At 43.9% G+C, this 26,812-nt stretch overlaps 1 protein-coding gene across 1 annotated transcript in view; it reads right to left on the bottom strand.

Annotated features, from left to right (window-relative positions):
- The window catches only part of CALN1 (calneuron 1), a 172,877-nt gene that overhangs the window by 136,264 nt on the left and 9,801 nt on the right, over window positions 1-26,812 (bottom strand). The window contains exon 2 of the mRNA XM_054008580.1: window positions 16,831-16,955. Within this exon, the coding sequence (XP_053864555.1) occupies window positions 16,831-16,948 (118 nt within the window). The 5' untranslated portion in view covers window positions 16,949-16,955. The remainder of the gene's footprint in view (window positions 1-16,830; window positions 16,956-26,812) is intronic.

Below are 26,812 nucleotides of genomic sequence, written 5' to 3'. Positions count from 1 at the left end.
TGGGGCCTGGTGAGGTTTAAAGTAAATGTGTGTAAAACAGTGCTATTAATGCCAACACACACCATGTGAAAATTTCATTGCAGGGCCCAGTGACAAGGAGCTGTACGTAATTCAATCTTTGCATCTGTTTTGTACATTACGTAGGTAATAACCTTTTCATTCTGGAAACTTTCAGAGCATTTAAACAGGTGACCATTTAAGCCTGTAAACTGTCATACATTGGTAAGAGGCTACCCAAAAGCTAAACAAAGTAGGATAAAGCATCTTTATCCTGATTGCTGTGCTGTGTAGAGAATACACGTCATAAATGCAACTTGTCTGCGGACTACTACTTCTTTTTTGTAACCCGCACTAACCCTATTGTGGCTGTTACTTACCCTCTAGTGGCTGGACTAGGATAAAAAGGGTTATGAATAGAGCTGGCCAAAATGTACGATCTCTGCAGGAAACTCCACGTTTTTGAAATTTTCCACAAACCAGAAATCCTGAAAAAAAATTCATCTTGGAAATATCCACACATGGTGTTTCCTAAAGAAAATCTGCTCCTCAGGACCAGACTGCTGCTGAATGAAATTGACATTCTTCTCACAGCCACCAGCTGGCACAGGAGTTTGGAAGTCCTGGGGCTCCCAGCCCAGGACAGTCCGCATGAAGAGGGGCTGCCGCAGACCCTGGGAGCCTGGCTCCCTGGCGGGGCTCCTAGGCTCCCTGCCAAGCCTCGGTTAGAGCTGGGGCTCCCAACAATATGGCTGAGAGTCTGGAAGCCCTGGCATGGCTGCCTGCCCCAGAGCAGCAGCCCCCGAAAACCTGGGCTTCCCAGCAGTGCAGAGAGCTGGCAGGTTTCCCATGCAAACCTGCCTTTCATTCATCGAAAATTCATTAAACCAGAGGTATTTTTGATCAACATTTCCGGTTTGATGAATCAGCATTTTCCTCACACAATGTCCAGCCAGCTCTTTTTATGAATCTGCTAGTGCCCCCAAGCTAATGGGTTTGTTTCTTCAGCACAGGTAGCAGGGGCCTGTGTTTTTAGACTCAGAGGTACGAAATTCAATATCTGCAGACTAGCCAATCACTGGTGTCATTACATCTATTATTTTTATAAAACAATAAGTAAAGCAATCAATGCAGCTGTATGGGAGGGGAAAATCAAATTTGCTGAAAGCTACAATCCCAGGAAGCCAGGTAGGGAAAGATGATTGTTGCTGCTATGTCCTTCAGCTCCCTCAATATTTTTCCATCTCTCCTACACCAGCATTGAACTAAAAGTTTACTTTCCTCCCCAGCTGTCAGAGATAAAATTTAAGTCCTTGTGACAGGCATCTCACCCATCACATGCTTTTAGAAAAGCAGGTTCACCTTTCAAAGGCACAAACTTAGCTGTATCTGCAGAGCACAGGTGATGCCACCTCCACATTAAGAGCTGTTGAAGAAAAAATACACCCAACTGATTCAACTGTAGGGGGAAAATACCAATTACTAGCTAGTTAAAACAGTTATCCTCCCCCCGCCATTCAAACCTATTCAAGGAACCCCCTGGCTATGCATTAGATTTAGATGAAAGAAAGGTAATGAGATCTGTCTTTCCCAATTTCTGTAGATAATTGCCCAAACGAATAATCTCATTAGTAATTAGAAATGCCCTGTTCCAAATGTTGCTGACATGTTTGTGTTCTAGTGACTTATCACAAAGAGGCACTACTTCCCCTAAATGACATTATAAAGATGTGAATTTGAGAAAATGAGCTTGGATACCTTTTCACGACTGAGAGGTTATTTTAGTTTTTACGCATTTCTCAGCAAAGATGTGAAACATTAAGACTGATCATAGCACTGTATTACTGAAGACTGGAAAATATACAATGATAGAATAACTAAAGCAGATATTTTATCTTTATTATTTGCATTATTTGTTCCTACAACATACCAGGGGGCTGTTTACACATATAGAAAGACACAGTCTGTGTACTAAACACTTTCTACTTTACACCCAGGTAAGTACTGAAAAAACAGCGTATGTGAACATTCATTCCAATTCTCATCAGCTTTTGGGTTCTACTTATAGTTGCCCTTCAGCTTACTGGTTGCAGATGCCAGAGGCCTTGCAGGTCAAGATCCCCAGTGGAAGAGAAGTCAGTGACCTGGAGTCTGGTTATATTCTAAGTATAGCTTGTTTTATTTACCTACATACACCAGTCCTGGAAGAGAGATGGTCACATACAGCACACAGGCAATTCCTTCTTTCAGGAATCTCTGCCCAAAACCAATGACTGGTTCCTAGGAAATATTTGATTTGAATCAGAGGCCGAGAGAGAGCAAACTCTCTGGTTTTTCGCACAGCTCCCTGTGATGAGTTACTCCCCCGGGGTGCCACTGAGACCCCCTGACCCACCAGCCTGGGCTCCCTTTTACACTGTACTGCTGTGACAAGCTGCAAAGCTTTCTCTAGCCTGCACTTTCACCAGCCTACATACAGTTAGGAACACACCCAGCTGCAGTTACATGCAGGCAGGCTCTTTAACCAGCCCCTGCATGGGAAGGCCTCAGCTAGGGCACCTCCCAGCTCCTATACCCCTCTGGAGTATAAACCCAAAATGATACCGCCTTGCGCTGCACAGGGAACTGTACAGCATAAACTCATAAAATTCGCCCCCTCCCTCAGTGTGGAGAGGAATATGCAACAGCTTTCTCCCCCGAGTTATGATTCCCACATACTGGTTTTAGATAAAGTAAAAGCAAGTTTATTAATTACAAAAAAATAGATTTTAAGTGATTATAAGGGATAGTAAACAGATCAAAGCAGATTACCTAATAAATAAACAAAAACGCAAAGTAAGCTTAATATACTAAATAGATTGGATATGAAGAGCAGATTCTCACCCTAAGTGATGATAGAAGCAGACTGCAGATTCTTAAGGGGCAAGCTGCACTTGCTTACAGCTTGGAATGCCCAGGTATTCTAGTCACAGGGTAAAAATCCCTTTAGCCTGGGCCCAGCACTTCTCCCAGTTCAGTCTTTTTTCCTCAAGTGTTTCCAGGAGCCCTCTTGGGTGGGGAGTCAGTGAAGAACCCAGATGATGTCACTCCCTTGTTTTATATAGCTTTTGCATATGGCAGGAACCCTTTGTTTTACAGCTTGGTTCGCACGCCAGTCAGTGGAAAAATACTAATATCTCAAGGTGGAGTCCAGCACTAAGTGACATGGTCACATGTCCCTGTAAAGTCACAGCAGCCATCCCCCACAGGCTGTTTGGAGCGTTCACAGGAAGGCTCACCAGGTGGGAGATAAGCATCTCCTAAGGCCTATTATTTCTTCCTAATGGCTCATTAACCTGAATGGGCCCTTCCCAGCCAGCCATCTAGACTGAGAGCATTTTCCTAGTAGGCGTTGCCCAGGAATAGCTACATGTGAAATAGATATAAGTCAATACTCATAACTTCGGATACAAAAAGTATACATGCATACAAATAGGATAATCATATTCAGCAAACCATAACCTTTCCAATGACACCTCACATGCCTTATCTTGCATAAAATACATCATAGTTATAATTATATCATACTACTATCGCTATGAAGAATATGGGACGGAATGTCACACTCCCCGCTACTGAATTCTGCACAATACCACTTGTCTTCCCAAAACTGAACATTTGCTCACATACTCAGAAAAAGAACTTGGAAGACTGTGTAACAGCAACACCTATATGCACCACAGACATGTGCTTTAACCTGACCTTTGAATGCAAAAAGAAATGTAATTTCTAACTCATTTAAATTTCACTCCGAGGCAGATTTTGCTAATAGCCCTGGGCCAAATTCATGGTGTCATCCCACTAACTTCAGTGAATTTGGCCCACTCATCCTACAGTGTAATAGCATTACAAATGGCAAATGATCACAAAGCACTTTACATACTACCGAGACGATTCGCCTTTTGATCGGCACTACAGACCTCTACTGCGGACCTTGCACCTGTTCCACTTCTAGACTCCCTCTGACATCAATAGCGCTGAGTGGAGAATTCATATGTATACACATATATACACACAGAAATTGCTTCTCCCACTGACCCTGTGCCACCTTTGAAGTGAAATGAGGCAAGCGGTAAACCCACAGCCCCACAACACTGTTCCACCACTGGGCTAGTCCAGATGACAAATACCTTAACCCAGGCATGCACAGTAAAACCTGTTATAACCAAACAAAGTTCTGGGTTCTAGTCCCAACTCTGCCTCTCCTGTGCTGTGTGACTAGGCAAGGTGCTCAAACTCTCTGTGTCCCTCTCTGTGAAATGATGACGAGGATACTTGCCTGGCAAACAGGTCTGCTCTTCTGTTTGGATGATTAATGTTTGTCAAGTACTTGAAATTGTCACATGGAGAGAGCCATATACCCACCCAGTGATATATTAACCATAGGGATTACTTGCACCTCTTTGGTACTCAGGGGCATGCAGAAGCAAACTTCGAATTCAAAGTTTCAATTTTAATACCCTTTGATGTTTCAAAAGCCAGCCAAGGCCAGGAAAAGCTTCTTGCCGGCTGGGTTTCTGCCCCACCATCTGTCTGACAGTTGGATACAGCAGCAATCCGACAAGCCGACAACTGCTGCCCATAGTCCTGGCTGCCAGCTCATCTTGCTCAAGAGGACTTCTAGGATGGAACCTGAGTGGTCAGACACCACACCAAGCCAGCTACCAACCAGCTGCTTCCTTGCCTGGGCCTTCCAGAACAGTCTGTCCAGCTTCCCCTGGCTACCAAATCTCTTCCCCAATATTCCCTGCTTCCCCATCCCAGCTCTGACTCTAATATCACCCCTCCACCACCGCTACTCTGTTCCTGCTTTGCTCTTCCAACTAATCTGCCCCCAAGAATCTTGGCCACTCCACCACAGAGAATCCTGCTTCCCTCTCACACGTGATTCTCCACTTCCCCCACTATTCTTTCTTCCCTGGCTTTAAAACTCCCTCAGCCACTACATTGCAGATCCCCGCTCACTTCCTATCTTACCTGACACCAATTTTCCACCCCTCTCCTCTTCCTCCTTTCTGAATGTTTTGCAAATAATCTGACAAAATTACCAGGAAGGAGTGTGTTTCAGTGGCTGCGCAGGACAGGAGCTGGGTGCCCCGTGTGGGTTGCACTGTATATTACTGTGCATTCACTCAGTGAAAAAGGACAATACAGAGATGTTCCCAGCGTCCTCTCTCTGGCTATTTGCATCTATTCTCATTTCATTTTGGGATGAGCTACCGTATGTTTTTCTATTTCCCCTTCTTTGCCTTCAATGACATGACCTGGCTAGGTAAACTTGGATACAGAACTTTTACAACAGCTGGTCTCATGCTTCCCACAGCCTTGTAATTGCAGTGAGAATGGAAAGGTGGGTCAGAACTGTATCAAGATGCAACGCAGTCTATTAGTTTTACTCTTCTGAGCATAGCATACTTAGCTTCTCTCCTCTGGATCTATGCCTTGCTAAGTGACTCGTAGCTCTCCTAGTCATGAGACATGAGTCACAGCCTTGCCCCCTCAGGAAGACAAATGTACTTTATCATGTGTGGGGAGAGTACTGGGGGGGGGGGGGGGGACATAATCAAAACGTGTCATTACAGACTTCTGGACAGCAGTTGCCTGCGATGGCTTCTAACCAATAACACAGCAGATTTGAAGATGCTTTATGATACCACATAACAGATGCCCCGAAAGTCAAACTCAAGCCATTAACATTAACCTTGACATTTTATCTTATTTTTCTAAATAAAAAAAAAAAAAAAGGTCTATAAAAAGGATCACATGCGGAAGATACAGGCAAAGCTTTCCCTGGATTTCTGGAGATTCCCCATCTCCTTCAGTCATGGGATAAATGCAAAGCAGAGGTTCGCTCAATGCCATTCATTTAGACCCATTTCAGCAAAGGACTTAAGCCTTTCCACTAAAAACACATGTTAAAGTTAAGCACTTTGCCGAAAAGGGGCTTTCCTCAGAATACTATCTCTGGGAAATCTTCTACCACCCAGATGGGGATATAAATATTATTCTGCCCTTCTTAGAAACATTGCTCCCATGTGGTAAACTGAGGCACATAGCAATTAATGACTTTCACAAAGTCTCAGTGCAGAACTAGAACCCAGAAGTCCTGGCTCCCAGTCTGTTGCTCTGTAGCTGCCAGATCTCATTATTAATCTAGTCTTTAGACTGGCTTTATGAAATGTACTTAAACGTTGTGGCGAACAGATGTTTAATCGTAGGCGTCGCTACGTTTGGCAGGGTGACTCTTCTGGACTTGAGGAAGTTGACTTAGGTTTTGCTACAACTTGATTAAATCTGACATGCTGAAAAACACAGTGAGGTACCTCATGATGGCTAAAACATTGACCACTGTAACTCTAAGGGGCACCTGACAACAGACAACCCAGCAAACAGACTGAGACAGAGCTGGTTCTCAGCGTTCGCATCGTTTGCTTTTTCAAGTATTCATTATTTAAAATAATGCTAATTGAAGGGGAAACAGGCAAAGTGCGCTGGCTAATTGATACACTACAGTGCATGCTATTCTGAGCAGGAACCCTGCTAGAACAGAAGTACTGCAGAGGTGCCCTTGACTGGGTACAGCTAACTGAACAGAAGTCATTTCCCCATGCAACATGAAATATGCATTCTAACCACTGCTGAGCCTGTAGAACCTTTTCCCGCATTTTATAAATTCATGCAAGCTCATTCTGCACCAGAATCATGCAACATTAAGGTCCCGTTTGCTCCACTTTAGCTCTGGCTTCGATTCATCAGGGTACTCTAGTAACATTCATCCTCCTTTTGCCTCTTTGTTAAATGCATCTTGTCTGAACCTCCTGAGTCCACTCTGCAGCAGCCCCAGGACTTTGGTTGAGATATGAAAGCCCTAAGCGATGAGATAGAGGACAGTTGGTCTGAGAACCGATACGGCATAGAACAGAAAATAGAACAGGCTATTTGACTAAGCACTTACATAGTATATTGGGGGCCTGCGTCTTCTCGGACACACTTCATGGGCGTGACATGAGTCTAGCATCGTTGACATCAGTGGAGTTATTCCCAATTTAAACTGGCATAAGTGAGAGGAGAATCCCCCCTAAATTAATGAATCCTGAATGAGATGAGTATTAATGCAGATTTATTCAGCCACAAATGGGGAAGGTGAGGCACAGAGAGGCTAAGAGACTTGTCCTAGGCAACTTAGCAACACAATGGCCCCTGTTTCTAAGATACCAAGTGCAAATGGGAATCTTCAGTCAGCTGGTCTGAATACACATCTCTGCAGGCTTCCTGCTGCTCCCACCAGGCTGCCGTTCCTCCTCCACTGAACCTGCAGCTCAGGAAGGAGACAGCCTCTCGTGCAAGTAGTTGGCTTCAATGGGGCTATCTTGGCAGGAACAGAGCCAGCAGCCCACCAAGAGTGGTCAGAGAGGGATAAAGAAGGATCAAAGAGGGAAGTTTTTAAAAGGTCAACGGTAGGGTGAATTCTGTAAGAAGGGAAAAAAATCTCCTTTGGGATATTCAGAGGCTGTTCCCTCTAACCATCTCCAGGTGCATTCGATCTGAAATCTGTTTCCCTACAGCACTCCCCACCCCAGGCCCTATCAGCCCAGGGAGCAAACAGCAGAAGCAGAATCAAACCCCACAGTCTCCTGGGTGGCAAGGAGAGGCGCTTCAACCAACAGCAACCAGTATTGACCACTAATGAATTTACGCAGCGTCTGAAAGGTCCAGGAGGGATGCTAGAAAATGTTCACCTTCATCTGAGCCTCTGGATGTAGGCACCTGATGCTGACTAAACACATGGGCCCCAATCCTCCATTCTCTTGCTTCTGTGCCTGGGAGAGGAACAGCAGGAGGGAGGCAAAGGTAGCTTAAAGCCACCTTTGACTGCCTATTCAGGGGTCTGCGTGGGAAGCAGAGAATAGCCACAGAACAGGGCACTCTCCCTATCCCCCCTTTTGTGAGCTCCACAGCTTCTGAGAGGCTGTCTGTGCGGAGGGTGTTCTCCAGACTGCTGCAAAGGGGCTTTGCTGTTAACTAAGGATCAGGCCCACTGAGTATTTAGAGCAACATGCACTGAGAATCATGCTCCCTGCAGAGCAGCTGTGAGGTGAACCATGGATTTAGGACAAGGAACTGGACGGATTCTGGAAAACGAATGGTCTAGATTAGAAATATGCATTAAAAAGGTCCATATTAAAGTGGTATCAATGTGTCATTGTCCGATTTGAGGGACTTTTAAGCATGTTTAGAGCTTGATCTGAGTTTGCCAGGCAGCAGCTCTGCACACAGGTCCTTGGCCCATGCAGAGAGCGAGTTATAATACTGCTCCAAAGAAAGGCAGACTTAAAGATGAACTGGGTTTATTTACAAAAATTCAGAGGACTATTCGCCCACAATTCAGCTCACATGAGGGATAACGTAACGACGATGCGTTTCCAGTAGGAGACACGCACACCTGTCTCCATGCTACGAGGCAAGAGATTAAATAAACAAAGTAATGAGGAGTGAGGTAAAAGTGGCTTCGTGCAAACGGCGGGGCTTTTCTAAAAAAGGTCTTGTACACAGAGGGTTAACAATGTCCACCCTGTATTGGTTCCTTCCTTGCTATCGCCAGTAGACTGGCCCCCTTTCGTACACCATCCTCGTTCAGATTCATTGCGGAGGATAACTAACCCCAGTGACACTCAGAGGACTTGCCCACTGACCAGCCAATACCAATAGCTACGGTGACGTAGCTAGAGCTCAAACGTAACTTCTTTAATTGTCTTCCAGATGGTGTCCCTAGCAATTGTCATCTGTTGGCAGCTGATCGTCAGTTTATTAATTCTCTCTGTCAGAGCTCTCCCCTCAGAGACAGCCGCGATGTGTTACACTGGATTTTTCCTTTATAATAGACTGCTGGGGCAGTAAGCCAAGGTGACTGAGTTTTACAGTAAAGGATTCTGGCCTCTGGGAAAAGGAGCAAGCACTTCCCCCTTTAACGCAAGGCATCTGCGACCCCTTTCCCCAGCACATACACAAACGCTAGGAGCTTCCCCCCAATACTTTAGCAACCTGCCACATTGGGCAAATATAGAACCGCCAGCCAGGGCCCAGGCAGTAAAGCATCTGGGAATGGAAACCTGAGCTGCTTTGTGCCGCGCCACAATTTCCATGCTGTAGCTTTTTACCACTTGCCTGCTGAGGGTCCTTAGTGCCTCAAATAGCACAGCACTGGCCTTCTAGCCACAGCATTCCCTGAGACATCACAGCATCCACAACTTAGAAGATATGAGCTTGGCTCCCTACCGAGCCCAACTTCCTTCTAACCCCAAGAGTCACTCTGGCGCCATACCGGCTTCGTGTATCCGAGTGATTGCCGGTGTCTGTTAGGGGTTGGGACCTGTTACTCCTGTTAACAAAAGTTCCTGTAGCTCAAGTGCTAGACGCCTGTGTTTCTGGAACTGAATTGCAGTCCCTGTGAGTGTGTGTGTGAGAGAGAGATTTGTCTAGTAATTGTGTCTGTCTGTCTGCAGCACCTGGATTTCATGACAGCTCTGTGCAAAGTGGGTGTAAGATGCTATCAGATCAGAACAGTAGATTTTACCACTTACTTTCCCACTTTCTAAATGGTTACACAAGGTGCGGCTCAATGGAGAATTAGGCCCGATGTCTTTGAGCCAGTATATAAACATCAAAGCAAACCCAAACAACACTGGAATCTATAGACTCCATATTAATTTTATAGAAGATAAAATAGATTGGGATAATTATACATGCAGAGCACTGCTGTGTCCTCCCTTTGTCTGATTTAAATGAACACTCTCTAACCTAAGCCCACAGTAAATAAAAACACAGGCCAGAATGGGTAGCCACAATCTCTCTGTGTGCATGTATGTTCTTCCTGTGGGTATTCGTTCTATGGGCTTTTTTCAGGAGCAAATGTGCATCTCATAATAAAATAATCCATATTATACATAAGTTATCATTACCGTGCTGGTATTTATGATTTTTAAATGGAAACTGTTTCAAACCTGAAGCAACTGGGCACTGAAGAAATGCACACTGTAATTAAAATATATTTATATTTGGGAAACTGGAAAGAAAAGCCCCACAGGCATCAGAGATACCCAAGGTCCAGCCAGGGGAGTATCTGCATCATGACACTGTGGCTTTATATCCACAAAGATGAAACAGCATTTAAACACAATTTAAAACGTAAATTACTCCATTTTCAGCCCAGATCATTTTTCATGACGGGGAATCCATGGATAAACCTCTTTTACAAGCATTCCGAGCGTTATACAATTTCATCCATGTAATTAACAGGCTGCTCCCAGAGCGCTCACTGAAATACGGGCTTTTGAGAAACCTCTGCTGCTATCGCCCTCAATGCTGTGCACCACAGCTGCTAATCTGAGCACGAGCCTTTAATGCAACATAAGCCTGGCTAGCATTTCAGCGTAGTTCCTTCTGGGTCATGCTCGGCCATTTCAGAAGAGGTCCTTGAACCCCCAAATGCACCTTATCTTTCCCTTTTATCCCTCTCCTCCTCTGGGTGGTTTTTTCATGGCCAAAAAGCTAAGAAAGGCAGACTCACTCAGTGTTGCTCCGTGTGTCAACCAAGCATCTAACAGGACATAGCCCCTTTGGATTTTCCTCCCTCCGAGTGCTGGTGCATTTCTTCTCCAAAGTACTTAAGTTTCACGCTCTCCGGGGATACTAAAGCGGCTCATTCTGCAACAATAAGTCTCATCTGCAAATATACTGTGCAATCAGCTTGATATTAAGACTAGCAAGAATCTAACCGCTCCTCGAGCCACCAGAACTCAGCAGGGTGAACAAAATAGCCACAAATCCAAAGGAGCCATAGAACAGGCACATTCTAAAAGACTCATTTTCAGGGAGGAACTTCTGGGACTAATATTGTGGTTCCCCATCTCCGAGCGGCAACAGCCTTTTTATCAAGTCCTCTTGGTAGCCAATAGCAAATCAGGTCCCAATGCAGCAAAATGCTTAAGCAGTTCAATGGGACTTGAGTGCCTGTTTATGTGCTTTGCTGAATAGGGATGGGACTATGGTTAAGATCATGCTTCAGAGCTTTGCAGAATCAGTGCCTTAGTGCTTTGCAGGGCATAGAATATATCTGAAATGCATTAAAAACTGACCTTCTTGAGGCTACCCATTATCCAGTCAGCAATCATGACCTCTGCCTTCATTTTAACAGCCATGGACAAAATTTGTAGACATGCGTGTCTAAAGTTTAGGTGCCTTAGTTTGAGAATTGGGATCCACAGTTTTTGTTCCTGCTTCCCAAGAGAGCCTATTTAGTGGTATAATCCATCATCCTAATGCCTTATTGTCCTGCTGCAACTATTGCCTCAATATATCCTCATCCAATTTTTCATTGCCTGGATTATTGGCATATGGCAGCCAACATCTAATTTTGAAGTCCATATGGACATCATTTAACCAGGCTCTTTCATTTTTGCATGAGCTGTTTTCCAATTATACTCTAAAGCCACTCACTGTTGTATCTCATGCAGCAGCCCAGCATACAAGTGACCTGGTTAAAATCGCTTCTGCAGGTATTGCTTCCACTCCATAATGGCGGAGAGTTGGCAATGAAACAGGTGGAAGCCTGGTAATGGAGGTGCTGTAGTGCATGCAGACATGTGAGCATGTTTGTCTTCAACTCAAACAAAATAATCCTTGAGGAAGAGCTCTGATTCAGGGAAAGTCCTAGAGCGCTTCATTTGAAGGCCACTTGAACAAAGCTTGTCTAGACTGGGGACTTTCCCCAGTTACAGCCTTTTCAATAGCTCCACTGCTGCAGGCCTAGCTTGGACAGGCAAAGCCATGATTTGTACTGATGGAGCTTCCCTCGGCTTCACTACGCTAGAGCTTGCACCACTTCAGCCAGGCTGTTGCCTATAATCAGGGCACATCCCCAGCCCAGAGAAGGTCTTACAGGCACAGCTAAGGTTTTATGGCGGAGGCCATATGATCTAAATCTGTGGATGAAATACCTTATTACTTCAAGATGCTTTAGATACATCAGGGAGGGTAAAGAGCTATTTAAGCTGAAGGACAATGTCGGCACAAGAACAAATGGGTATAAAATGGGGATGAATAAACTGAGGCTGAAAATCAGAAAAAGGTTTACAGCCAACAGACGGGTGAGGCTCTGGAGCAGCCTCCCAATGGGAGCAGTGTGGGCAAGAAACCTAACTGATTTCAAGATGGAGCTTGATAAATGTATGAGAGGGATTCTGTGGGGTAGTTGCCAGTGATAGCAGGGGACTGGACTTGTCCAATCATATGTTCCTGTGCTTTATAGTGACATGGAGGGTCCAGGTCCAATGCCGATTGACTGTACTGTGACTTGGGCCAGGCTCCGAGTCACCGTGACATCTTTCCTCCCTAATGGCTGCTCTTCTGGGTGTGTGTGTGTGTGTGTGTGTGTGTGTGTGTGTGTGTGTGTGTGTGTGTGTGTGTGTGTGTGTGTGTGTGTGTGTGTGTGTGTGTGTGTGTAACAGAGAGAGAGAGAGAGAGAGAGGTGTGCGTGTGTGTGAGTGTGTATGAGAGAGAGAGAGGTGTGCGCGTGAGATACACCCACACATACACAGACTTTTACAAAGTTTACCTAAAATGCATAGATTTTCCCTTCAGGTGATATTTGTCAGACTCTTACAATGGGAACATTTTGCCTTCTAACGATACCCTTTAGATAGTGCCTGTGTGGGTGGATGACTCAAACTTGCAATGATGATTCCATCCCCTGATTTTTTATTAAAATGTATATATATAATCTTAGCAATTTGTAATGTTAAGGCAGCAGCTGATTCTAAAAGGAAATATGTGCAAATAGTGCTAAAATTCTGAAATGAATCAACAATAGCCAGGAAATTCATAGATAAAGCAGTTGCTCTAGCCCGAATTTATGCTCTCATGCCTAGCTATTGCTGACTATACGGCACATAACGTTCACCAGAGGCCAGCTCCTACTTTATAATCCCCAAGAGACAGGTTGTGGATGGCAGGTCAGTTTCAACTTTGTCATTTACTTTGTGTTACAAATTTTGGCAACAGAGAATCAAAAGAGTAACGAACTATTGCTTCAGCTTATTTTCTTTGCTGCCACAGTAGTATTTACAGCAGAACGGGGAAAAGAGGATGCATTTAAAATAGACAGATGGCCGACAAAAGACTGAGAAGTTCTCATGGGAAGAGAATGACTAGCCAGAAAAGAGGTGGAAGAATTGCTTGGGCACATGAACAGACTACTCGAAGATGTGCTTATTCACCCTACAACCCAGAATCTCTGCACACATTTACCCCTTATTAAAAATGTGTGTAACCTTGAACAATTTAAATTGTCTGATGTTCATACCATACAGCACTGTATGACCCCGTTGACCCCATAACAACAATGCAAGTATGAATTAATTACATTACCCCTCAACAAAAATAACATTCTAATCTATTTGGTTTTACTTAGGCTCTTACACTGCACTTATCACCGTAGTAACTGATCACTTGCACTTTTAAAAATCCATTTCAGAAGTGAATGAGATTGAGCCAAACACGCTAGATGCTACAATGATGCCAGAGAAGCCTAACAGATCAGATGGTTATCTGGGCCTCAGTCTTGCAAGAAGTCCCACCCAAAATTCTCATTAACTTTTGTGCAAGAAGGTTTAATCCTTTAAGGATTTAGCATATTGTGGCTGGTATTTTGAAGGCACCGGAGGGGGTTTAGGCACCCAAATCCCATTGAAAGTCAATGGGCGTTCAGTCCCTAACTCCCATAGGCTCCTTTTGAAAATCCCAGCCTGCATTATTAATTTCAAATTTGTTACTATGTTACAAAGGTTGTGATGCGGCCGTTAGTACATCAGTATAACTCCCATATGCCCTCACCAACGCCCAAAGCTAAAACGTCTTAACTGCTACCTAGACTGTAAACTCTTTGGGGAAGAAATGGTCTTTTTGTTCTAAGTTTGTATAGTACCTAGCACAGTGGGATCCTGGTCTCTGGCTGGGGCTGTTAGGTGCTACAATAACACGAATAAATAATAAAATAATACTTACTGCTGGTAAAAAATAACAAATGGCCAAAAGAGATCCCGTCCTTTTTTTTTTAAAATGACTAAGCTAGATTTTAGTACACAGTGCACAGGAAAGCATTTCTACCTACGAAATCCTTCTACGCTGATATGGCTTAAGAGGAACTGAATTAATTTAGCACCAATTTTGTGTGTAAGGAAAAAAAATGCTCCCAGGTTGAGATCTTTTCTGCTAAGCTAAAAACTGGGACATATCTTCATGGCAAAGTTACAAAGCCTTTGAAAATAAGTGTTTGTAAAGCAAAATGCTGCCAAAAATTTATAAGTAAATTCTAATGAGAAGTCTGTGTCTAACAGCCAAAGAAGAAACGGGTGATTAGCAAAAGAGCTCAGACGCCTGTATTTTGAAGAATGAGTGGGATATCCTTTGTGAACAGAGATGAATGAAATAAGCTGCTCTCCAGTGCAACGGCACAAACCACATTGAGCTGACATGGGATTAACATTCACAGCGACTGCCACTGGTTTTATAAACCGGCTACCCAGGACTTACTCATGACATTTCACATTAATTATGAGTAATGACACTCAGTGATTCATATTCAGACTGACTCTGTTTAGGCCAGGCACCTTCACTCCCTGGGTTGAATTTTGTGATGACCAATAGCCTGTGAAATCAGAATGCAGTCGACAACATGCATGAATTTTACCTGACTGGGGGGTGGCCAAATTGCAAAGTAGGATAGGGGTGGTTAAGGGGGCCTAAATCTCTGGTCTGTCACTGTTCTGTGCAGGGCTGGTCTCCCTGTGCTATGTTAGAGCAGCTTGAAGGCCAACTGCAAACAGCCTGAGAGGAGTGAAAATACGACTGAGAATCAGCACATCTCAGCAGTATTCTGGCCACTCTCCCTTCCTCCAGCCAGGCCCCCTTTTCCCTGCAGTGCTAGCGGCAGGGAGGGTGAATGGCACAAAAGTCCTTCTGCCACTACAGGATCACTGGTGTCTCCCCTTCCCTAGCTCTCTGGGCCAGTTAAATCAGCTTCACTGCCAGATTACTCCAGTTCAGTAACACAAAGAGGCCACGCTGCACTGACAGAGAGCTTGCCTTCGTGTCTGACACTGATATGTAAACACTTCAGAGCAGAGACCTGGCTTTTCTGTTTGGTTGCTTGCTGCTAAATGCAAATCTTCTAAATAAATAAGTTGCAATTCCTTCCTCAGTCACTAGGAGGTAAGGGGTCTGTGAGCTATAGAGGAAGTTAAAATGGGAACACCCTGGTTAGTGTGTAGCAGCGAAGTCTTCCAGAGCGGCATTTGAGCAAGACTTAATCCACTGCCATCTTGTCTGCATTGTGCTAACCTATTTGATCATCAACTATGAGAGCATCTAAACTTTACCTAACCACATTGTTCTCCCTTATTGCAGCCCACAATGGGCAAGCCAGCTCAGCGATATTATCAACCAAACCCAAACTCTCATCCAAACTTCCACAGCACCTTACAGGGAACACAGAGTGTGGCTATAAAATCTGCACACTTCCCTTAAGTGATATACCTTAAGTGACATTTTTAGTTAAACTGTGTTTAAAGTGTTTTATACTAGGTACTGTATATTTCTTACCTTTAATAAGTATAGTAAATTCCCACTGGGGGGAAAAAATCATTTTAATAGATATATTTGGAGAACGTACTTTTTTTCTTCTTAGCTTAAATTAACGTTCAGCTTGCAAAATTGACTTACAGAGAGTAGAGATAAAATAGACCTGTCAAGCTTGTGAGATCTGATTTATCCTCAGAACATATAAAACTTGGCTTGCTTGCATGTTGCCCCACCAATACGTGTAAACCCTGTTCTAGAGGGACAGTTTCTATCTAGCTCTATTTCCATGCTCGTTGAATCATTAAGCTCTCTGCAGAGTTTGTACAAAAGGTCCACTGGGAAGTAGACCACGAGCTTCAACGTCTTCCACGTTGCTCACAGAACAGCCATCTAACAGTAAGCACTTGTGATTAGAAATTATCTGGGCAAAAACAGAGGAATCAGACCCCAGGTCCATCTAGTCCAATGTCTTGTCTCTGACAGTGACCAATACCAGATGCTGCAGAAGAAAGTGCAAGAAACTCCACAGTAGGAAGTTATGGGATAATCCACCCACAAGGAAAGTTTCTTTCTAACTGTCGTCAATTAAAGGCTGGCTTATGCCCTCAATCATTGACCTGGAGAAGTCAATTGCAAAGCACTTTTCCAGCCCCAGAGCCACATTCAGCTTCCACATATCTATCTAGATAAATAGATGCAGCTAGACAGAAAACTTTTTGCTTAATGGCCATATAGCAAATGTGATGATACATCTAGGAACACAGATCCTGGCCCTGCGTAAAGAACAAGGCATCTTCCTGTGCAAAGAACAAGGCATCTTTATCCAAAATGTTAGTCTAACTTTCTCCTGCAAAATTTGGCCCATTCAGAACATGCTTGTTTTTTTAAAAGCTCTTGCCTTATTTGAAGGTGAAAGGACAGAGACTGAAGCTAAAAGCAGACCTGAGATCTGAATATAACTTCAGACTATGGCCTTCCCCTCATTTTAGATCTGGTGAGCTGTGCCACTTAAAACAAACCTTTTATTCTCTACTTCACACTCAGAATGGCGTTCAAGTTACTTTAAGATTACGCAACTAATAAAATGAATGCAGGCTCACTGACTGCCTTTCCCTACTGTCTAATTACCCCCTCCCCACCTCAAACAAGGCTCCTTACCATCCAATTCCTCCACAGAGATATTGGCTAGCTGTTCACTGTCACTGCCAGCAGAGAGCGATCGATTCAGGTAGTTCCCCTTGTATAACAAGCCAGCCGTTACATGGTGGAATGGCATCTTCTCCCTGCACACGAAAAACAAGAAGAATCATTATAATACTTTTTCTTTTCTTTCTTTTCAGAGAGCAATCAGCTGCCTTTGAAAGAGCAGTAGGATTAAAACCTTCTGCATCTCAGAATGATGAATGCTCAGAGAAGCCAAGTTCATGACTGATGGATTGCAGGCTTAATTTTGTCGCTACACCAGAAACTAAACAAATAACAGTGTCTTCTTCATTAAGGGGGAGAGTTAGCATAGGCAGAATGCCGATGTCCTAGCCAAATAATAATCCTTTGCATTTACCTAGCAATGTTCAACCTGGAGAATTTAATAGAGTGCAAAATCACAAGGCGTCAGAGCTGAGATGTTCAAAGTTGCATAAGGGATCTGAACGCCCAATTCCCATTAATTTAAACTGAACATCCAAATCCCTTAGGCAGCTTTCAGCATCTCAGCCAGGAAATGTTAGTACTAGTGCTGAGTACCAATCCTAAGTGAGATTACATCCATGCCACAGTTTAAAGAATCTAACTGCAGTGTTCTTGCTGAAGGAAGGAATTTCACCTTCAAGCAGGGACTGGAGATGAACATTTTCATCCCAGTGTATGAATGTTGCAGAAAAGTATTACTAGGAAAGCATCCCAGGAGATTGCAATGGAAACTTCTTTACAATTCACCTACAGCATAAGCAGTGCCCACCATAACCTAGGGTACGTTTCATCAAAGGACAGCCATTTCCCCAGTCAAAAATGGCAGTTACATGGCAATAATATACAATGATTTAGGATGGACAGGAAAGGAGCAAGTTCGCTGTAACCAACTGAAACTATGTTTGAAACTGAAATGTTTGTAGGCCAGACCCACAGCTGGTGTAAATCAGACTCCATCTCAGCCGTAGCGCATTTTATAGTGTAAAGGATCCACCTTCAGCGGATATAACAGCAGTCAATGGAGCCATGTTGATTTATACCAGCCAAGGCTCTGGCACAATGTTTTTACACAAACTGGAATTTGGCCAAGACACAGGCCAAAATACCTCGGGCCAGATCCTCAGCTGGTGTAATTTGATGTAGCTACATTGACTGTGCTGATTTATAGCAGCTGAGGAACTGGTCCCTTGAATGTTCTCGATAAAAACGTATTACAGGGTCTCTCCTTTGCATCTCATTCAAAGGACATCACCTCTACATTCATGCTGAAGCACTGCCTCTGAGAGACAAGTGCCACTATTGAATCATGTCCTCAACTTCTTGGGTAACAATTACAGGGGTGATTTGGCTCTTACAACCACCATATGTTCTTAGTATAGTCAATAAAACAGACGCATATATATACACACATACACTCAATATATATAGAAACACATGCACATCTTAATCCTGTAATGAATGACTTTCTACTTCACTGAGTTTATGAAAGCTTAAATAGCCTTAAAGAGCAAACCAACCTGATACACGGGTAACACAGAATGAGAAAAAGTTTGTTTCCCTGTCATTGCTTTGTACATACATAGCAGTTCTCTTGCTGTAATTACGCAAACAAATCCTAATCCTTTTTAAAATATATTTACTTTGGAACTAGTTTCTCCAGCAGCACATTAAAAACATAAATAGGTTTTCTTTTTCATTAAGCATAGATAATTTCCCAGCACTTACCAATTAAAGTGTTTCACTCAGATACATCAGTCTGTGTTGCCAAGGCACTAACTTTATATACACAGCAAAAGGAGAACAGTGAACACCATTTCAGCGCCAGTTTGGATATTTAAATGCTGACCAGTCAGACAGCAGTTCCAGCAAGCTGTGCATTCATGTTGGCTGTCATGTCACACAATGAAATATTTAAACGTAAATTGATCTGCATGTTTCCTCCATAATCATACTTCCAATATAAAAGCAACTACACTGACTTTTGAAATCCCATTTAATTAGAGAGGGGCTTAAACCAAATCCCTAAACCTGAGCAGTCACATATTTGGGGCTAGTTTGATATCTAAAATCCAGATCTCAACTCCTCACACAGGGTCAGATGTTTAAACATGCACAAATCAGGCAGCTGAGGGCACACAACAGGCCAGAACGGTGTCCAGGGTTATCCGATTTGTGTGCACAGTTGCAATAATTCACATGCAAATAAGGTATGGATTTCTGCATGTAGCTGCATACCTAGCCATTTTAAAAATCAGACCTGCGAATCCTTGTCTTTATAATTATTTTTAAAATACCAGAGTTAACCATCCCCTGAACTTTGGGGTGTTTGAAATCTACATCCAACTGCTAGCAGAGTGAAGCTTGAGGTATCCTGCCACCAGAATGGAATCCCTCTAGAAAGAGATGAAGCAGAACATCTGGATTGCAATACCTGGATTGTGGGGGAGCCATACAAAAAAGGGGAAATATTCTGAACCAAGCAAAGTTTTTATGGGAGAGTGGGTAAATATCAACCCATCTGGTAATCAGTGATGTGCTCTACTATACACAGTTTGTTTATAGAAAGGGGGTCGCTTTTTGTCATATTTGCTTGTGGATTGTTGCATGATCAGTCTGAGCAAAATCCTCCTATCGCAAGCAGGGTCACAGAGGGTGGTGGAAACACAATGACTCTTCGGCAAGAGGTAAGAACGACACTGCACATGGCATTGCCTAAATGAGACACAGCTGGACTATGTGTACACAAGGGAGATGTTAAGATAGCCTGTGGGTCCATGATTACACTAATCTAAGCAGCCACAAACCTTAGCAGTGGTCCCGTGCAGTGGAAGTCCTTTATTAACTATGGACGGGTTTCAGGACTGGCTATGTCTGCAAACTGGGAAAAGGAGTATACTCCGTTCTCCCTGCTCCAAGATAGTCCCCCCACCATCAAGAGGATTTACTCCAGCTTTGTGTGAGGCAGGTGGATTTCACCCTGTGTACCTCCTTGTCCTGACCTTACATAAGTTGCATTACACTTTCGGAAGCATTAGAGGAGCACAACACCTTGAGGGACAAAATACCTGTGTAGGCCTGACCCTGCCAGACCTCAAACCACACAGTACTTCAATGGGAGTGTTTGCTCGAGTAAGGTCTGCAAGACAAGTCCCTCTCTCATTTGTATTCACACTGCTGCACTAAATGTTTTATGTCTTTTTGAGGAAGGCCCTTTGTGGTAGAAATATTGACCTTTTCCTCTTCATCTGCAATAAAGAGAAAGTGACTCTATCTTAATGAGTCTGAGCACTTAATTAATGGTAGTTTAAAGACACAGCCTTGGTGGTTCACTGCTCAGGCAGGAACTCTTGAAAGAGACTATGCCTTAAAGGAAAAGAAACGGCAAGGCATTGTGTAACCCTTTCACAGGGGAAGCAACCAGGTGCAGCAAGGGGCTGGCATTGCCCGGCACTCTTCAGAGCAGCCAGGCTGGCAGCATTACTAGCCTAGAGACATTCCTGCTCTCAGGAGACCTCACAGTGCTACCCAGCCCAACCCTTGCTCAATTGAGAGCGGGTGGCACCCAGCATCCTCTCACACTTGGCATGTGACCGGAGTCCCTATTGCTGAATTTGTAGCCATGTCAACATGTTTCTCATTAACTCATTAGGTGGGAAACGGGACACAGCACTTTCTTCTGCCCTTTTACAGAGACAGCATAAGAAAGAATCCAGAGTTCTGTCCTGCAGGAAGCTGCCTCTGTAGCTGATGCATCAAATACTCAGTCACCACCAAGGGTACTCTCCCTTCCATCTGGAGGGTTTCCACCTGTGAAGCAGCTGACCCATCCTTTGCCTGGCTGAGCTCACAGCTGGAACGGACAGCAAAGAAGAAAGGGGGTGTTCCTGTGGAGGATCCACCCCACTTCATAATGCTAGTGACTGTGGCTGGGAGAACGGGTTTCACACCACCTACCTGATCTCCAATTCTGAAGCCCACTGTGACGCTTTTCAGGGCACCCAGGGCTGAGACTCACCTCCCTGCCACCTGCCTCCATTGTGAGGGAGTCTTACCGGTGTCAGCTGGGTGTTAACTCCCTAACACAACCAGCCTGTCAGGTACTCAAGAACTCTCCTCTGAGCTACACTAGCCCTGCCTTTGCCCTGACAATAGATGCTCCCAGCCCCTGGGTCCCTACAAAATGTCCTCCTATGGTGTCCAGCACCTGATCACTGGATAACCATAGAAATCCCAGATCCTCTGCTCACAAAGGAATAGTGTATCCCAGCTTACCCATTTTACCTTAGCCCACCATGCCTGCACCACACACAGCACTTGAGCTCAGTCATGGTAATACAGATTTAAGAAAGACGAGAGATTCAAATAGAAACCAGTGCGAGTGATGGAAACAAATGTCTACGTACAAAACAAAATCATAAAACGTGAACTAGGGCTTACAGATATTACACATACACATGCATTTCCATTACATGCGTCTGACGAAGTGGATATTCCCCCACGAAAGCTTATGCTCCAATACATCTGTTAGTCTTTAAGGTGCCACAGGACTCTCTGCTGCTTTTCACATATTAATAGTTACCTTTCCTAGCCAACAGAGCAGATTCTCACCTGCAAGTACAGCCTTTTCCAGTGTTTTCTAGTCGCAAGGAGACAGGACCCAGTCTTTCATGAAGCACCCCCTCCTCAGTGAATGGATCCAGAGTGTCTTTCTCCATCCTGTGATATACTGAATCAGTCTTTTGTCTTTATTCCCCAACAGGATGTGCCCCTCACTGTCCTATCATTCCTTTTCACTTCCAGATAGTTTCAATGTTTATAGTTTGTCCTTGATGGTTTTCCACTGACTTTTCTGGGCTAGTGCACTGAGCAATACATTACGTAGCCAGTTAGCCAGGGAGTGGTGACAACTTCCTACCACCTGAATGGGCCAACACTGAGCTATACGATTCCCTGCTAACTTTTACTCCAAGACCATAAGGGCATAATTTTCCATATAGTTACATTATTCCTTAAATATGACCCTACACACATCTTGCCATGGTTATGAGTATTGATAAGATACAAGCTTTCAGTAGAGACCTCACATGCTACCTTTTATGGAATAATACTATGAAAGTGGTGTATCAGGGGTAGTGAGTTTATCAGGTCTGAGACAGGAATTGCTTGTTAAGAACCTTGAGTCCTTTGCCAGTTGGCACCAGTCAGTCTCTGTGTGACACCCTCTCCCAACAACCTCAACACAGCCTAGAAGGGGGAAGTCCACCTCAAACTACCAGCAACAAATAAAGGCTGAAGAGAGCAGCTATTGGTATGTTTTTCACATGATGTAACTATTTTGCATAGTTCAAGACAGACCGACTCTCATTTAGGGACTGCAACACTGATAAAGCTGGATGAATACAACAGCAGGTTGAAAATCTTCCACTGGAACTGGTTTTTGAAAGAAAATTGAATTTTCAATCGCAAAAAGAGTCTGTTTCCATGGAAAAGATTGAGTTTTCATTATTAAAAATATATATATATATATATCTCCCAAACCCCAAAAATGTTATTTGGAAATGCTGCCGGGATGCCTCAGGGAGTTGCTGGTTGGGGGAACCAGGTCACCAGTCAGACTACATTTCTCACCAGGTGCGACAGCAGCATTTTCAAATATATTTGTTAGGGTTTTGGTACAAATACATTTGAGGACAAATGTAAGGTGCTCCTGCACAATTCATCAACAGGAAAACAAAGCGAATTTCACTGAATAAATTATTTACTACTAATTATTCAGTCAACTGGTGTTTTGGTGTCAGGGGTCTTTTTAGCTCAGTGTTTCTCAATGAACGGTCCCTGGACCAGTGCTGGTCCCTGTGATCTCCCTGACACAGTTTAGAAAGGCAGCAAACTGGTCCCTGGTATCAGAAGGTTGAGAAACATTGCTGTAGCTTTCATTCTTCTTCGGCTCCTATGTTTAAAAAAAAGAGTTTCAGACATTACTGAAAATTCATCTGATTGTTAAACTGGAAACTTTCTTTTAACTAGAAATTAAGTGCATTTGAGGCCTTCACTGCAGGATTAGGATAATCTAAGTAGTTCTGGCCAATAGATTGCTCAAATTTACCCTGAAACTATACTGGCAGATATGTGATGGCTACCAAAATATGCAACATTTTTATTAAATTCTTCATTATGTCCAGCAATATATGATTGCCAGGGATTGCCTCAAGTACCTTCCACATGAAGATGTGCAAGCAAAGAATAGATTTTATAAGAAAGAAAGAAAGAAAGAAAGATGATTATGATTAGATTATGATTACAAAATGATTAGATTGTAGGGAAACAAATGTATGAGCCATAAAGCACCCTCAGGTCCTGTTATAAGCCCCTTTTGCAAAGATTCACCAAATTAAGTAGTGGGGCTGGGTTGAACAAAATTGGAGGAAGGGTCAAGTACAGTAACTGAGGCAAATAAGAGAGAGATCTCTGGCACTTTACCCATCTCCCACGGCGTTGAAAGATTGCTGATACAGTCTTAGGTATCTATATGAATCAGGCTAATAACTGACCTTCTAACTTGGCCCAGAGGAAAGATCAGAATAAAACACAAATAGGTAGTTGTGCATCAACAGGACATATCTTAAATAATTTCACCCTCCATCTTCTGAGCATGTCAGCCAGGCGAGACAGTTGTCTTTCCAAATATTCCTCATTGTCTTCCTCATTCTGCCCTAGTTGCTGCAGGTTTAACAGACACATCACACCATGGAAGAGGCAGTAACTAGAGAGCCATCTTTAGCCATTCCCTCCCTTCATCTGAGCAACTGTTCTGGAGTTAATCCACATCTCTCCCACTGTAGCCAATATATTTAATGGGAGTCAGCAACTTGTTGCATACATGTGCTTTTGGCAACACCTCTCCATTAGTCAGAGTATTAATTGACTTTGTGCATTAGTACTTGGATTTGCTGTTGCTGACTGTGTATTTTTTCTTTTTGCGTGTCTCCTATTGGGCATAGAGTTGGCTCTCCTTACATTTCAATACTAGATCCAGCAGCAAAGAACTTGGAAGGACCCAAAAAGTCTCAGCTCAGCAACAGAAAATATATTTGGCGCATTAACAGGCATATCAGGAGTGCCTGATTGACTCTTCTAACAGCGTGCCAGATTCTAGGACCCTGCATAGGAATGCAGAGGTCTTCTTTTTAATCACCCAAACCTCAAGTGTATAAAAATCTCTGGAGCAGAGGGAAATAAGGTCTGGGATAGAGGAGGTCTGACCGGAAAAGCTGTAAGAATAGACAATCTTAGGGAGAAAACCTAGAATGAAGTTTATATTTTTGCTGCTATTTAAGTTATCAACAAAGCCAAGATGCCAGGAAGGAGTGGAGGGGGTAAGTTGGAGTTATATATAACTGTGTATATATTATGAGCAGCAAAGGGTGGGAACTTTGCCTGCTTACAGCCCTTCTTAATAGCTCATGGATCACAAGGCAACACAGTGGGAAAGGCAATACTGAAATAACAACAAGAAATGCTTATTACACTGGGTTGTGTTTGCATCATAAATGTTTGCAAGAGGCTGTTACACAATCATCACTTTTGTAACAAGTAGCAAGACATGCTCTGAGCTGAACAGCCAACATGCAGTGAACTTGCACTTTACAAGTACACAGGACAAAATATCAAAGAGATTACAGATCTTTGAACCCTAGGCTGCACAAATGGATTTCCCGGCTACATTGGTACGGACAACGCAATCTGTTCATTCAATTTTTTTTTTTTATTATTATTTTTTTTTTTTATTAAGAGCCAAATTTCCATGGACTGCAATGCAAGCTCATTATGCATACTGGGAGCGCAGAATAGCCCATGTGTTCTCTGATAGAATTTTCCCCCACTTGTGAACATGTAAGTACAAATCTGAATCTCCAAGTATTAGTTAACAGATGTTATAACCAGTGCATATGCAGTTTACTACAGGAGACTCTGACATAATTAATACTGGTTCATACTGGACCAAGGGTGTAGAAACTGAAAACCACACACACACACCCTTGTAATATGCTGGTTAAATGCTATGTCCCCTTCTAGGTACTCCCGCAGATTTCAATGAGACTACTCACATGAGTAAAGTTAAGTGTTAAGCATTTGCAGGATTGGGGCCTGTGGTGAGGCGGCTGCCCCACGCCCGGAGAGGGTAGGCTGCGGCAGGCCCGGGCGCCTGCGTAGACGCGCAGCCGATCAGAGAAGGGCTTACTGGGAGCCAATCAGAGGATAGATTGGAGCCAGCCAATCAGGGGCCAGCTCAGCTATATAAAAGACTGCTCAGGGCGAAAGCAGTCAGTCTGTCCCAGGCCTGTCTCCAGAGCTGGGAGGCCAGCACCACGGACAGCGCAGTGCAGGCCAGCCTTAGAGAGCAGGAGAAGGTTCTACTCCATAGCCTGCCAGGCGGCAGGTCTGGAAGGAAAAGGCCTAGCGGGGAGAAGGGCCGTTGGGGAAGTGGTCCAGAGGAGTAGTCAGAGGAGGAAGGAGAAGGAGGACAACAAGGCTGTTGCTAGAGGGCCTCTGGACCGGGACTCAGAGTAGTGGGCGGGCCTGAGTCCCCCCCCCTTCCCCTCTTTTTGTTCCCTTTGGCCATACGCTCAGCCATAGGCCGCAGGGAGCGGCCAGCCAGAACCACACCCGATCCTGGACTGTAGGGATCGGACTTAAAGGTGTGAGACTGTTGATCACCCCTCCCCTCCCCAGAAGGGGGTGCGAACGGACCGAAGGACACTGTCGGAGGGCAGTGTTCCAGAAGGAGGACCCTGTGCATTGGGAGCAACGTGAGTCCGCACGCCAACCAAAGGCGAGATGACAGGCGGGACGCCACCAGAAGAGGGCGCCCTACTGGATTGAACCAATTCCCTGAGACGACCAGTAGGAGGCACCGCAGCAGCAAGTCCCAACCCTGTCCCAGGGCCTAAGGGAGTAAATCCTTTAACTATAGATTCACAGACTCTAAGGTCAGAAGGGACCATCATGATCATCTAGTCTCACCTCCTGCACATCGCAGGCCACAGAACCTCACTCACCCTGTCCTGTAACAGACCCATAACCTCTGGCTGAGTTACTGACATACTCAAATTATGGAAAAAAACAGGGTTTCTGACCTGATGGCAATTCCTTCCTGACCCCAAATATGGCAATCAGTTGGACCCCGAGCATGTGAGCAAGACCTATCAACTAGACATCTGGGAAAGGATTCTCGGTAGTAACTCAGAACCCTCCCCTTCTAGTTCCCATCAAGTAGTAAAAGCCTGTGCTTTTAGGTCTTGATCCAATGCTTACTGAAGTCAGTGTGTAATGGATCAAACTTTTAATAATGAACATTAAATCCCTGCTGATGACCCATGGTGGGTTAGGGGTCACTACAAATTTCAGATTATTTTTGACAGTTAAGGATATAACCTGGGAAGCAGTTTAGTTCTTTGAAATGAAGGAAACAAAACCTGAGCAATTGGCCTGATGGGTGCAGTGTCACAAAGCCATTTCATTAGCTAGGAGCTTCCAGGTTGTTGACAAGTATAAAGGTATGGTGACCTCAAATGCTGCTACTGCTAGATTTTCCCCTCCTCCAGAAAACTTGACAATTAAAACGGTAGCGAAGGTCACTTTAAAAGGCACCATGCTGATAAACACAGAAGTTTCAGCAATGCCAAGATTCTTGTGAGTTCTGAACAGTAGAAAGGAAAACTTGAGTATAAAATATATAAACCCCTTTCTAAACACTGAAAATACTGAAATATGGTGGGAAAGTCTTAAGCCACGTTATTATGTTAAGTTTAAAAATAACAAAAAGAGGGAGTAGGAACTAGACTGATCCTCAGCTTAAATCTAAATCATCTTTAAGACTCAGATCCATCCTACTCTCCTCTTAGTCCCCAACAGCTCAACTATATTTAATTCTTCCATGCTGCCCTCCGTT

Source organism: Malaclemys terrapin, chromosome 18, assembly GCF_027887155.1.
Source record: "Malaclemys terrapin pileata isolate rMalTer1 chromosome 18, rMalTer1.hap1, whole genome shotgun sequence".
Classification (NCBI taxonomy): Eukaryota; Metazoa; Chordata; order Testudines; family Emydidae; genus Malaclemys; species Malaclemys terrapin.
This window is presented reverse-complemented; position numbering and strand designations above follow the sequence as displayed.